The 13,668-nt window shown below is 43.1% G+C and overlaps 1 protein-coding gene across 1 annotated transcript; it reads right to left on the bottom strand.

Moving 5' to 3' along the window:
* Positions 1-10,127: 10,127 nt before the first annotated feature.
* LOC138793615 (transcription factor Sp5-like) lies at positions 10,128-12,173 on the bottom strand. The gene is made up of 2 exons (XM_069972263.1): positions 12,105-12,173; positions 10,128-11,099 (listed from the first exon to the last, which is right to left on the bottom strand). The coding sequence occupies exons 1-2, from the start codon at positions 12,156-12,158 to the stop codon at positions 10,128-10,130; spliced, it is 1,026 nt and encodes a 341-aa protein (XP_069828364.1). The 5' UTR covers positions 12,159-12,173.
* Positions 12,174-13,668: the final 1,495 nt, after the last annotated feature.

Raw genomic sequence — 13,668 nt, 5'->3', positions numbered from 1 at the left:
CGGACCAGTGAGCGGCAACCAGCCAGAGCTTAAGAAGGGTCCATAGGCTGTCTCTCCTTTCTCCCTCTGCCTCCACTACAAGGAACACATCATTATGAGGGGTATCCCCTCTCCTTTACAGTAAGTACTGGTGCAAGTAGTCAGTCTTTACACTCTGTAGGCCGGGTGCTCTGTACCTGACCTATAGAGTATAAAAAAAACAATTAAAGACATTTACATTGTTCCCTATGGGAACATACAGCTTGATTCTGAAACAGCCTTCCAGAACCAATTAAGTTCGAGAACAGAGGTATTACTGTAGATTAACCCTTTAAAGACAAAGCCAATTTTCATTTTTGCGCTTTCATTTTTCCTCCTTGTGCTTAAAAGGCTATAGCGCTTTTTCATCAAAAGACCCACATAAGCCCTTTTTTTGCGCCACTAATTGTACTTTGCAATGACAGACTTATTTTTAGCTTACATTATGTTCTGAAACCAGAAAAAAATGTGTGGTGAAATTGAAAATGAAATGCTAATTTTTTTTTTCTCGGGGGAGTTTTGTGTTTACCTCGTTCACTCTAGGGTAGGTAAAACTGACATATTCGCTATGTTACTCAAGTCAGTATGATTACAACAAAATGTAACTTGCATAACTTTTATTTTATTTCATGGCTTTTTAAAAAAGTTCCCTAAATTGCTCTATGACCAGGCTTATAACGCTTTTATCCTTTGGTCTATGGGGCTATGTTAGGTGTCATTTTTTGCACCATGATCTGTACTTTCTATTGGTACCTCGTTTGCATAGATGCGACTTTTTGATTACTTTTTATTACAATTTTTGGATTTGATGCGACATAAAATGCACAATTTAGCATTTTGGAATTTTTGGCGCTTACGTTATTTAACGTGCAAGATCAGGAATGTGATAATTAAATAGTGCGGGTGATTACGCATGTGGTGATACCAAATATATTTTTTATTTATTTTTATTTATAAAATTAGAAAAGGGGGTGATTCTGACTTTTTTTTTAGGGGAGGGGATTTTTTATTCATAAAAAACATAAATTTTTTTTACACACTTACTACACTGATCTCTCACTGAGATCTTTGCAGTGCATATATACTGCATAGATCAATGACATTGTTGATCTATTGCTCTGGCCTGCTCTGCTGCAGCCAGGAACAAAAGATAGCCGAGCCAAGGGCGTAGACCCCCGGCCAGTGGCGTAACTACCAGGGTCACAGCGGTCGCTGCTGCGACCCGGCCCACGGTCACAAGAGGCCGACTCCATCTGCCCCTGACTGATGCGCGGCTGGCGGGGGTGTCGCGTCCTATCCCCGGCAGCGCGCGCATCATAGAGATCCCTGTGGCTGTAACTTCCTGCACATGCAGCGCACGAGACGCCGCGCATCAGCTGGGGGTAGACGGAGTCTGAAGAAGGAGAGGATCAACGGAGGAGCGGGTTAGGTGAGTTGTGTGTGTGTGTTTTTTTTTATTTCTTGCACAGGGTCATCAATAGTAGGCAGGGGGGGAAGGGGGGCCATTTAAAGGAGGAAGAGGAGAGGGGGGCCATCAATAGGAGAAGGGGGGGCCATCTATAGGAGAAGGGGGGCCATATATAGGAGCAGGGGGGCCATCTATAGGAGGAAAGGGAGAGGGGGCCATCTATAGGAGGAAGGGGAGAGGGGGCCATCTATAGGAGGAAGGGGAGAGGGGGCCATCTATAGGAGGAGGGGGAAGAGAGGGGCCCATCTATAAGGAGGTTGGGAAGAGAGAGGCCTATCTATAAGGAGGGGGGGGGGGGAGAGAGGGGCCCATCTATAAGGAGGGGGGGGGAGAGAGGGCCACCTATAGGGAGTGGGAGAGAGGGCCATCTATAGGGGGTGGGAGAGAGGGGGCCCATCTATAGGGGGGGAGAGGGTGCCATCTGTAGGAGGGGGGAGAGGGGGCTATCTATAAGGGGGGCAACATAGGGGGAGAGGGGGCCATCTATAAGCGGGGTAACATAGGGGGGCATCTGTAAGAGGGGATACACAGAGGGGGCATCTATAAGGAGGCTACACAGTGGCGGGCGTATACTATAAGAAGGGTTACATACAGTCAGCCTACCTACTAAATGAGGGCATAAAAGGGCCAATACAGATGTGCAGTGTGTATAGAGATGAGGATGGTGTCAGTGTGAGGAGCCTAATATGTCTGTCTGGCAGATTCTGTGGATTCGTGGCTCGGAGTTCTCATAATGGCCCTGGGCAGATGGAGAAGATGATGAAAAGGGAAGAACTCCGATCAGAGAAGACGTCCCCTGTGAGTCACCTGATATAACTGCACTGTAATGTTTATGGAGTACAGAAGCTGTGTGTAGCTGCGTCAGCCTCTTTATGACTGGATGAGGTGATAGTGATCTGAGTACAATAGATGTTATTCAGTAGCAGCGGTGGTGTTAGTCAGTATGTGGTGGTGTTAGTCAGTATGTGGTGGTGGTATTAGTAGCAGCGTTGGTGTTAGTCAGTATGTGGCGGTGTTAGTCAGTAGCAGCGGTGGTGTTAGCCAGTATGTGGTAGAATTATTTGTTACTTGTTATCTGGTACTGTTTTTTTTTTATTGGTCTTAGTATACAGGATTTGGTCAGTAACAATATGGTGGTGATGGTAGTGGTTGTGGTGTGGCGGTAATATTTCCTTCCTATATACTGGTAATATTAGTCTCAGTGTACAGGATTGTCAGTTACAGTATGGCGGTAATATGTATGGTGATAATATTTTCTCTTCCTATGTGCTGGTGTTATTGGTAATATCTGTCTTGGAGTGTGTGTGTGTGTGTGTGTGTGTATATATATATATATATATATATATATATATATATACCAATAGCATCACTTGGTCGTGAAGGGGGGGCCCAAGTTGATCTCTCGTTGATCTCAGCCCCTGGCTGGACAAGATGGAGGGGCTGCTCCTTTGTGATCGCGTCACGGGGGTGATCTCCCCCACTAGACACCAGGGATGGGGAAAACAGCCATTTAAATGCAGCTATCAACTTTAACAGCTGCATTTAAATGGCTTATTAGTGGGCACGGCAATCAGACTGTACCCGCTAATTGCCGCAGTCCCGCCATGCAGATAGCACCTGGAATTGTGGCGGTTCAAAGCGGGGGCGCTGCGCATCTTTATTAATCGCATCTTTTGAACTGACCATAAAATATTGTTTATCGTTCCCAAGTCTTTTAGTGCATGTACACATTGTTCTTTTGTAATTGTGAACATTTGTAAACTATAGTATACTATCATAATTGGGATCATAACTAATTACTATGGTTCCGTGTATTATGGTGAAGGATTTCAGGTCATTCCCAAAAGCACTTGTTTGCAATCCCTTATCATTAATTGGTGGGGGGAAAAATTGCTTTGTCTAATAGGACCCTTAGGGCTGCATTCAGCTTCTTTAGCCACCGGTAATCAAATGCAGATGGTTCGGACAGTAGCTTGCTGGAGGTTCTCTCATCTCTACCACTGAAGAGAACTCAGATATAGAAGCTCTATATTTTAACTGGAAAAGTTGGGGGTCGTCTTATACGCTGGAATATACGGGTAATATTGGGGTGCATCAGAATATGCATTTTGCCGCTACAGATCACTAGCTAAAACGAGACTAATATCCCCTAGTAGCAAAAATAAATAAATATATTTATTTATTTGTAACCCAAACATATACTTGCAATGTTTCGACCCTTTCAGGCCCCTTCGAGGGTCAAAACATTGTGGTTTTATGTTTTTATATTGGAGGATGTTTTCTTTGCTACTTGATGCTATTACATTTTTTAATTTTTTGAGCTTTTGATATTATTATGCCCCTATTTGCATTTATGGGGTGTCTAATATTCATTGATTATTCACTTAGGATAAGTGTAGCTATCACTATGGCTATATTGATAATATACTGTTGATTATAATAATACACTATTTTCATATATATTCACATAGGTCTTGTTATATTTTATTTCTTTTTTAACAAGTGGTAACCACATGTGGCCTTTAGGAATTAGCATCATTATGTTCTCTTTATGTATATAAGAATGTACTAGCGTTTGTGCAGCTAACATACCAAATTCTATGTGCGCCATTTTTGTTGTAGGCATGTACTGTGGTTTTACTTATAATACACTGGCATTTATATAATTAGCATATTCTACTCTCTCTTTGAGCAAGTGGAACTGGCCACTGTGCTGTCATCCGTTTACAATACAAGGATATATATGCGCCGTTGTGGAGTTTGGATAACTTTGCCCTTTTGTTTTATCATCCATGTAATCACGCTCAAGCGCCTGTGCATACAACATAGTGAATTTCATACGCTCCATCTTGGTAGTGGGAACTTGTTGTGGGCATGTTCTGTGGGACATCAGTATGATAATATATTAGCGCCTGCGTAATATATACCCTTAAAGCTGTGCGTGCCACCTTTAGAGTGGGAATATGCTATTCTGTCTCTCACTTAGTGAGGGCAGATATTACATCATTGACGCACGAGTGTAAGACACTGGAGAGTGAGACCGCTGCCATGTTGAGACTGGGTCAGAGCTGCACATCCAGCCGGCTGGTACTCATATATTTCACTTTACGTGTATTATTCGCATAATTTAGATCAACGATGATATAAATAACGGTCCCTATATACTCACATTACCCCTGAGGAAGTCCGGGTGTGGAGACAGAACGCGTGGGGCTCTTTGGAAGGCACCCCAGTTTATCCCTGTTATTTTATGGTAATATTTAGCCTTGGTCATTCTTTTTCACTAATGTCTTTTTTCAGGGGCGTAACTAGAACTAGCTGGGCCCCATAGCAAACTTTTGATTGGGCCCCCCCCAAACAACTGACCACTAAGCTGTGAAGAGAGAGCAATATGTATATATAGTATTAGGAAAAGCATTATAGCACCATGACCACTGCCATTACCACTATTTTGTTACCAACCAAATCCAGTATATTAAGGTGAATAATACAAACAGTACCAGTTTACATGGGACAAATATTACCCCCTCTCACTGACTAAAACCCCCACATACTGAATAATGCTACCACTGCTATGGAATATAATCCACAGTCCAATATCACCATTGGCCATACAGTGGCATGTATAGGCTCCACACAGGCTTTACACACCATAAGTGATCACAGTGCAGTTACAGGCGTCTTCTCCAATCGGAGTTGCTCACTTTTTCCCTTCTTCTCCATCCAGCCTGGCCACCATAAGGACTTCTCTCAGTAGGATCTTATAGACAAACAGTTTAGGTTCCTCACTCATGCCCCAATATCCTATGCATCTATTTGCTCCATCTGTTCCCTCATATAGTGGTCCCCTCTGTATTCATATAGTAGTTAGACAACTGTGTCCCTCATTAAGTAGTTAGCCCCTTCTCTGCCCCCCCCCCCCCCATGTAGTACCGTATTTTTCGCTTTATAGGACGCGCCTTTTGATCAGACGCGCCCCTGATTTTAGGGGGGAAAATATAAAAAAAATATTTTGCTCATTGTCACAGTTTGGAGATAGCAGCAGTGTGATTGGTGCCAATCCCCCCATATAGTGCCCCACATAGTAGCCAATGCCCCCATATAGTGCCCCACATAGTAGCCAATGCCCCCATATAGTGCCTCACATAGTAGCCAATGCCCCCATATAGTGCCCCCCATAGTAGCCAATGCTCCCATATAGTAGCCAATGCCCCCATATAGTGCCCCCCATAGTAGCCAATGCCCTCATATAGTAGCCAATGCCCCCACATAGTGCCCCCACATAGTGCCCCCCATAGTAGCCAATGCCCCCATATAGTAGCCAATGCCCCCACATAGCCAATGCCCCCATATAGTGCCCCCCATAGTAGCCAATGCCCCCATATACTGCCCCCCATAGTAGCCAATGCCCCCATATAGTATCCAATGCCCCCACATAGAAGCCAATGCCCCCATATAGTGCCCCTCATAGTAGCCAATGCCCCCATATAGTAGCCAATGCCCCCATACAGTGCCCCAATTGTAGCCAGTGCCCTCCATAGTAGCCAATGCCCCCATACAATGCCCCCATGTAGTAGCCAGTGCCCTCATATAGTAGCCAGTGCCCCCATATAGTAGCCAATGCCCCCAGACAGTGCCCCCATCGTAGCCAGTGCCCCCATATAGTAGCCAATGCCCCATACAGTGCCCCCATAGTAGCCAATGCCCCATACAATGCCCCATACAGTGCCCCCCATAGTAGCCAATGCCCCATACAGTGCCCCCCATAGTAGCCAATCCCCCCTGCGACCAGAAAAACAACAAACAGGTTACTCACCTGTCCGCCGGCCCCAGCAGCTCCTCTCCCGACACTCCGGTCTCCCGTCATCCTCCGGGCACAGGCAGCGGGGGACAGAGAGACTGCCGCTGCAGAACACTTCCGGGACACAGGCAGCGCCTCTGTACCCCGCTGCCTGTGCCGGAGGATGACGGGAGACCGGAGTGTCGGGAGAGGCGCTGCTGGGGCCGGCGGACAGCTGAGTAGGACAGCGATCCCCTCCGCACGCCCAGCCCGCCCCTCCATCGCCGCTTAGCCGATCAGGAGCCCAGGAAAGTGCTGCTCATTGCACTTTCCTGGGCTTCTGATCAGCTCAGCTGAGCAGCGATAGAAGGGGCGGGCGGAGGGGATGGCTCAGGGCCGCTCACTATGCATATGCATAGTGAGCGGCAATACAGGGGGCGGGGGCATACTTTAACGCGGGGGCCCGGGCCCCCTAAGCCCCCAGGCCCCATAGCGACGGCGTACCCTGCCCCCATGGTAGCTACGCCAGTGTCTTTTTTCACTTAATTATCATTGAATTTAGTCATATGCTTTTGCATGTATTGCGAATCTCTTTTTGGTTTATTTGTTTCACATTCTTCATATTTTGATTTTACGTGTACAGAGACTCTATACGCCATTTTTGGGTTGTCTGTTCTGGATTGCATTAGACCACATGCTTTCCCAACATTTAGAAAGCTGGACATGTCATAAGTTGCTGTAGAGTATTGCCGAGCAGCATGTGGAGTATATTGTATAGGAAGTGCACAAGAATGAAAAAAAACCTGCAGCAGTTTGTAGATACAGGATGGAGATGCAGATCCCCATAATGCAGTAGTGTAGTACAACAGGACAAAATAGAGAAGCAGCTGCTGTCAGAGGTCTGTGTGGTCACCTAATCACAATGAGGAAGGGTGTGTGTGTGTTCAGCATGGCATAGTATTTGATTTTCTCTACAAAAGAGAACACCAGCTTTTCACTTACAGAGATACTGCCTGTCCTATTAAGTAGTAATATATTTGGAAAACTCTACTCCACATTTAATTAAATTCATATATGTAAAATCTATGTATGTATCTGATCCCCTGTGCAAAGTTTCTGAACTTTACATTTCATGGATATATGTGATGCCACCAACTCTCCAGGATCCCTCTGAACCAAGCTAAAAACTATCACGCCCTTGCCCCAAGCAGTGTAGTTACCAAGTCTGTCAAGGGCACAAAACTCGGAGGTTTGGCCTGGCGGAAACCCCGCAGTAAAGAGCACATTGCCAGGATTAAAACTCCCTTGGTCAAGCTGCAGGCTGTGCAAAAAGCTAATGCTTCTAATAATTGCTGCTCAATGGTTTGAACTATAGGAACTGGTAACACATCACTAAACGGGATAATTCCTGTTAATTGTAGGCAGTTTCACATTCATGACTATTGTATACAACATGTATAGTATCAGGAATCACATCTCCCTTGTTTTATTTAGAAAAAGGGAGAAGATTTGATAGATTAGACCATAAATTCACTGTAAATCTCACTATATATCAAACTTTTGATATGTCTCCGAGACTTGTCAAAACATTGGAATGATTGTGGAGAGAAGCACATGGCTGAGAGCATCTCTCTTTGCGATCTGTCTTGCTGCATGAGAAAAGTTCCATTATAAGTCTATGGATCTTGTTTAGCGCAGTAAGACAGATCGCAGGGGGATGAGTTGAACAGAACACATCTGCGCACCTCTCCCAGCTCCAGCGAAATCATTGGGGCTCTAAACACTCAGATTTGACATATAGACAGACACTATAAATTCATATCGCTGCATAACTACACTTCTAACAAAACACACCAAATCACTGAAATCAAGGAGAACAGTAAAAAAAAAAAAAAAAAAAAAAAAAAAATCCAATGGAGTACTCATTTCAGGATCTCCACTGATTGCCCCCTACAAAATGTGAATATGCAAAGAAGGGGTCCATGGAGCCAGATATCCCTCTCCAGAGAAGGAAGCCCGTTGCCAAGGGGTGCCTTGGGGGAGAGCACCAAACCACCCCGATACGTAGCCCCTCAGGTCCTCACTCTGTTGGGACCTTAACTACACTTCTAGCCACAGGTGTAAGTTGAAGCTCCTAGACCAACAAAAAAACAACATGACTCCTAGCTAGTATTCACAAATATTGTTAAAAACAAAAAAAGTTTATACTGTATAGTTATTGTCATCACAAACCAGCAAAACCATACATAACCCTGGTAGCGGCAGGGTGTCTTACTTTCAAGGGACTCCTTATTTTAAGCTATCCTCTAATCCTCCACTATGCCTTATTTTTGGAGGAGGTCTTATTTTCGGGGGAAACAAGGTATGTGTGCCATTGTGTTAGTTTATCTAGATTTAATGTGCACATGAGGTGTAAAAAGGTAGCTATTAGAGATGAGCGAACCTCGAGCATGCTCTAGTCGATCTGAACCCGAACTTTCGGCATTTGATTAGCGGTGGCTGCTGAAGTTGGATAAAGCCCTAAGGCTATGTGGAAATCATGGATATAGTCATTGGCTGTATCCATGTTTTCCAGACAACCTTAGAGCTTTATCAAAGTTCAGCAGCCCCCCCGCTAATCAAATGCCGAATGTTCGGGTTCAGATCGACTCGAACCTGGTTCGCTCATCTCTAGTAGCTATACATCCCATACTAAGATTTATCAAACCTGGTGTGTTCAGCAAGCTATATAAAAAGTGTATGGCGGACTCCCAACTATCTATTGATAGATAATGTTGTTGAAGAGAAGGGTTGGGTGTGCTGGACTTCTGCTATCTGTCTCTTTTGCTCTGGGAATGATAAGTCACTACCAGAGCAGTTTGGCCATGACATACCATTTCTCTTAGAAAATACACAAATGTTTGTCCGTGCATGTGTATGGGAGAAATAACTTTCTGCCAATCATGCATAGCAGACAGTTAAAAAATGTATGGCAACCTTAATGGGAAGTAGCCCCTTATAGGGTGTAGACCAGGGGTGTCACACTCAGGCCCTCCAGCTGTTGCAAGACTACAAATCCCATCATGCCTGGGCAGCCAAAACTTTATTTTCTTCAGAATAAGGGAACCCTGAAGACCCATATTGTGTACAACCATTCATTACAAGAAAAGTCATGACAAATTACTCATCCATAGTTCGGCTTACAATACAGAGAAAAAATGAATACAATATCCGATGCTCAGAAATGAACACGTCATTTTATTACGACACTCACAACACAGCAACGTTTTCTTTACGAGCCAATAAGAACATTTACTGAAGAAATTGAACATCATTGACAGCAATGAATGCAGGATTTCATTTATACATATGGTGCGTAGAAGAGTCCTTCATTTTGGTATCAGAGGCCTCATTTTCAAGATTTACTAGAAGAACACATTTATGACGGCTCCGTAAGACAAAATTCAGAGACAAAAAAGAAAAAAAGTCATATAAAGCCACTGTACATTCCTATGTTACATGTCCATAAATAGGTATTTTAATACTTTGTTTTTTTTAGGCACATAGGGGGGAGATTTATCAAACTGATGTAAAATAGAATTGCCCATCAACCAATCAGATTCCACCTTTCATTTTTCAAAGAATCTGTGAGGAATGAAAAGTGGAATCTGATGGTTTCTAGGGGCAACTAAGACAATTCTACTTTACACCAGTTTGATAAATCTCCCCCAAAGTCCCCTTACTTTGCAGGCCACTTTGGTCAAAGAAGCTGAAGGTAATGCAGATCTTTGGAGGTCTTATACAACCCCATAAACCGTCCACTGGCAAGTAAAAGGAAATGCAGCATAGCCAAATAAAAAAACAGTTAGGTTGAATAAATATTTATTCCTTCTTGATACAGTCCACCAGAGAACCTGCACACTTTCCCTTTTTGTTCTGATGGGTTTTGGTATGTTTGGAAAGATGGTCGCTCCTCATAAATCTCTTGCCGCACTCTTGGCACCCAAAACGCTTTTCTCCTGTGTGAGTCCTAAGGTGCCTCTGCAGCTCATCAGATCTTGTGAAACTCTTCCCACAGAAGACCCAGTTACATACAAAAGGCCTCTCACCAGCATGCCAACGCAAATGAGCTTTGAGATGAGAGGTCTTACCATATACCTTGCCACAACCTGGAAGATGACATATATGAAGCTTCTTCTTCCCTGGTTCCTCATTGCTTGGAGAGGCTTGACAGTTTGGGCACTTGCACCTTCTGCAGCGTCTTGTGTTGCTTAGTAATGTTTTGGAGGAGCTCTGAAGAAGTGCTGCAAGTTGAGGTTGGGGTCCAACTACCAAGGAGTTTGTCAAGTGAAAGGAATGAAGGTTATTTGGATTTGCCTGTTGCAAGCTCCACCAAGTCTGATCATCCATATGTGCAGAAGGCACGTGTCTTTGGGTCAATGTGGGCGGATTTTGCATGAACGTGAAGTCCTGTGTCATAGAATTTGGATCTTGGAAATGGTATGTGGGGTTTGCTGGAACCTGTGGAGCTATCACCTTTACTGGAGATAAATCGAATGAATACACAGTTGGGTCAGCTGGAGGAGTCAATGGCAGTTCATGAGATGCTACTGCCTGCATATGAGGAGCATACTGCATTTTCGGTACACCAAAAGCCACAGCATGAGATCCCATTCCTGTATTTGGAGGAACTTCATTACTCCAGAGTTGAAACATAGTTGAAGCTGGTCCAAATGAGTTGGAAGAGGATTGTGGGTAATCCCGATTAGATCTAGGTGGTATTACTGAAGCTGAGGGAAGCAGGTTCAGGGAAGGTATAGGTCCTGTGTCTGGAGATGAGTTAGGAGTCCTGTCCTATAATAAGCAAAGACAATGGTAAGTTTATGGGTCAGTGCACAGCTATACAGACTTGACAACACTACTTAGGATCAGATCACTGTACAATTACAGCTGTTACAGATGCGCTGTCTACAATCTATGTCCACCAGGATGGGAACAAAAAGGGTCTTAAAAAAAGGCAAACAAAAGTTTAAAAATTCAGCTGACTTGTAGCAAAGAATAAGTCAGTGCACAAAAATACAGTCCAAAGTTGCAATAACAGATGTCATACTGATAGTCAGTAGATATAATTTATATACACAACAATGCACAGGTAAGATATTCCTATCGATTCACACATCTTCTCATGTTCAGTGCTTAACCGATCAGAATAGTTATGGCAAAAAAAAATTCAGAACGCAGGTTAGGTCAGGAGAAGAATGAGTTAATAATGCTACAATTCTGTATCTGTGCACTTCTATATTCACAGGTCTATATATGTATATATATATGCAGTTTCTAGACACCCTCCAGCACCTGATATAAGCTTCATGTGAATTCTGATGGGTAGATAAGTAACTCATACATCCAGATACTGTAATTGTCATCTTAAAGCTTCCCAATACATTTCTACTGCCGGAATTCTAAGAACAGTGCCTGTACCAACAGGTATCCCCAATACAGAGCAAGAGATCTTAGTTTCAGGAAACCCATTGATGTCCTGGTTTAAGTAGTATTTTCAATCTCCTGCTACATTGGACATCCCTGCTCAGTGGCAGGTGGAAATAGAATCATCCATATTGATTATTGAGGCACACACTTACTAGCCAATTACAACTGACAATTACTTTATTTGCACAGCATGAAATATATATAATATATATATTTTTTTTTATTACACACAGTATCACTTCTAACCTTCCTGTTTCATGCATGGTTTCAATAGCTGTTATATATCATTGCAAATAATTCAGCCTATGAATGAATGAATGAATGAATGAAATATTGCTTGACAGGAGTCAAACATAAGCTTGATCTTACCTGTAAATAAGCTTGCAAAGTGTTCTCTCTGTGCAGAACAACCACAGAAGCCATGAGGTTGGTCCCAGGTATATGAAGGATTTACAGGATCATATCATCCCCAGTGCAGGAGAACAGATGATGTTACTTCCCCTGCTCTCTCCTAACTCCTCTCCACTGTTTGATCCTCCACTATGCAAACTTTTTTTTTTTTTGACTGCCTGTCAGCCAATCAGGAGTGTGAGTCGGGATTGTCTTTGAAGTGAGGAAGCTAACCAATCATTAAAATAGATTGAACCATTTTCAAAGTGGGGTCTAGTTTATGCGCAGACCCCCTGCTGGGGGTGTCTGTTATGTATGCAGAAGGCTGGCTCTGCTCAGATCAGGATGTATATGCTGGTTTTGTTAGGGATTTTGTGTATTTCTCTATTTTATGTTTCTTTAAAGGTCCAGCAGGTTTGTGAATTAAATGCACTGTAGGAGGAAGCATGAAAGGCATGGGACTGCTGTGCAACGTGATACTCCTTGGCAGTCTAGGGGTTAATGTGAAGCCATATTATTTAGGCAGCTAATACGCGAGTTCATCTCTTTTCTTAATCCTGATAACAATAGAGCACCAGGTAAACATCTGTCCCCAATACCATCATAGTGGACCTGTCACTGCTGCAGCTATGTACTCTATACAGCTCATATTCCATGGATTTTGTGTGGTTTCTCCAATACTAGAGGAAGATGATGAAAGTTTCCTTCCATACAGGGCATTCAGCATTTACATCCCATACAGGGCATTCAGCATATACATCACATACAAATCAACTATAACCATTTTAATAATTTTATTTATATAACACCAACATATTCCACAGCACTGTACTATTCTGGGGATACATACAAAAAGTCAGACATTACAGACATCCACATGTAACATCAACAGCACATTTGAAACTTTTTAGGTGTGTTTGATATCTTTTTATTTTATTATGTACTATTTTACATTGGATGGCAGCATTAAGGGGGTTGTACAGCGAAAATCTTTCAAATCAGCTGGTGCCAAAGTTATATAGATTTGTAATTCTATTAAAACATTTAAGTCTTCCCATACTTGTTTTATTGTTTTAAATGTTTTATTTTCAGTCTGACACAGTGCTCTCTGCTGACATCTCTGGCTGAGACAGAACTGCCCAGAGCAGGAGAGGTTTTCTATGAGGATTCATAAAAAAAAAAAAAAAAAAAAAAAAAGAGACAGAGTTCCTGTCTCTGCCAGAGATGTCTACAATATTTCCTGCAGGACATACAGCAGCTAATAAGTATGGGAAGATTTGAGATTTTTTAATAGAAGTAAATTACAAATCTACATAACTTTCTGATACCAGTTGATTTAAAAGATTTTCGCTGGATAACCCCCTTAAGGGACGGCAAGTAGCTCTCTGCTGCCACTCATGTTTGTGTTAAGAACTGCAGGGCTGCCCAAGCCCTGATCCCAGCTCCCCTGCTCTCATCAAGCACTGGTGGGGATACAGCAGTGCTGATACGGAGAAACCCCCCATACTTTATATATTGTTATTCATTAAATATACACTATACT

This window comes from Dendropsophus ebraccatus, chromosome 5, assembly GCF_027789765.1.
Source record: "Dendropsophus ebraccatus isolate aDenEbr1 chromosome 5, aDenEbr1.pat, whole genome shotgun sequence".
NCBI lineage: Eukaryota > Metazoa > Chordata > Amphibia > Anura > Hylidae > Dendropsophus > Dendropsophus ebraccatus.
Note: the sequence above shows the minus strand (reverse complement) of the source record. Positions and strands in the feature narration are given on the sequence as shown.

Excerpts from the sequence above, each read along its gene's own strand:
- LOC138793615 (XM_069972263.1), bottom strand. The coding sequence starts at position 12,158 with ATGGCTTCTGTGGTTGTTCTGCACAGAGAGAACACTTTGCAAGCTTAT. Across the intron at positions 11,100-12,104 it reads CTTTGCAAGCTTATTTACAG|GACAGGACTCCTAACTCATC; the intron begins GTAAGATCAAGC and ends TGCTTATTATAG.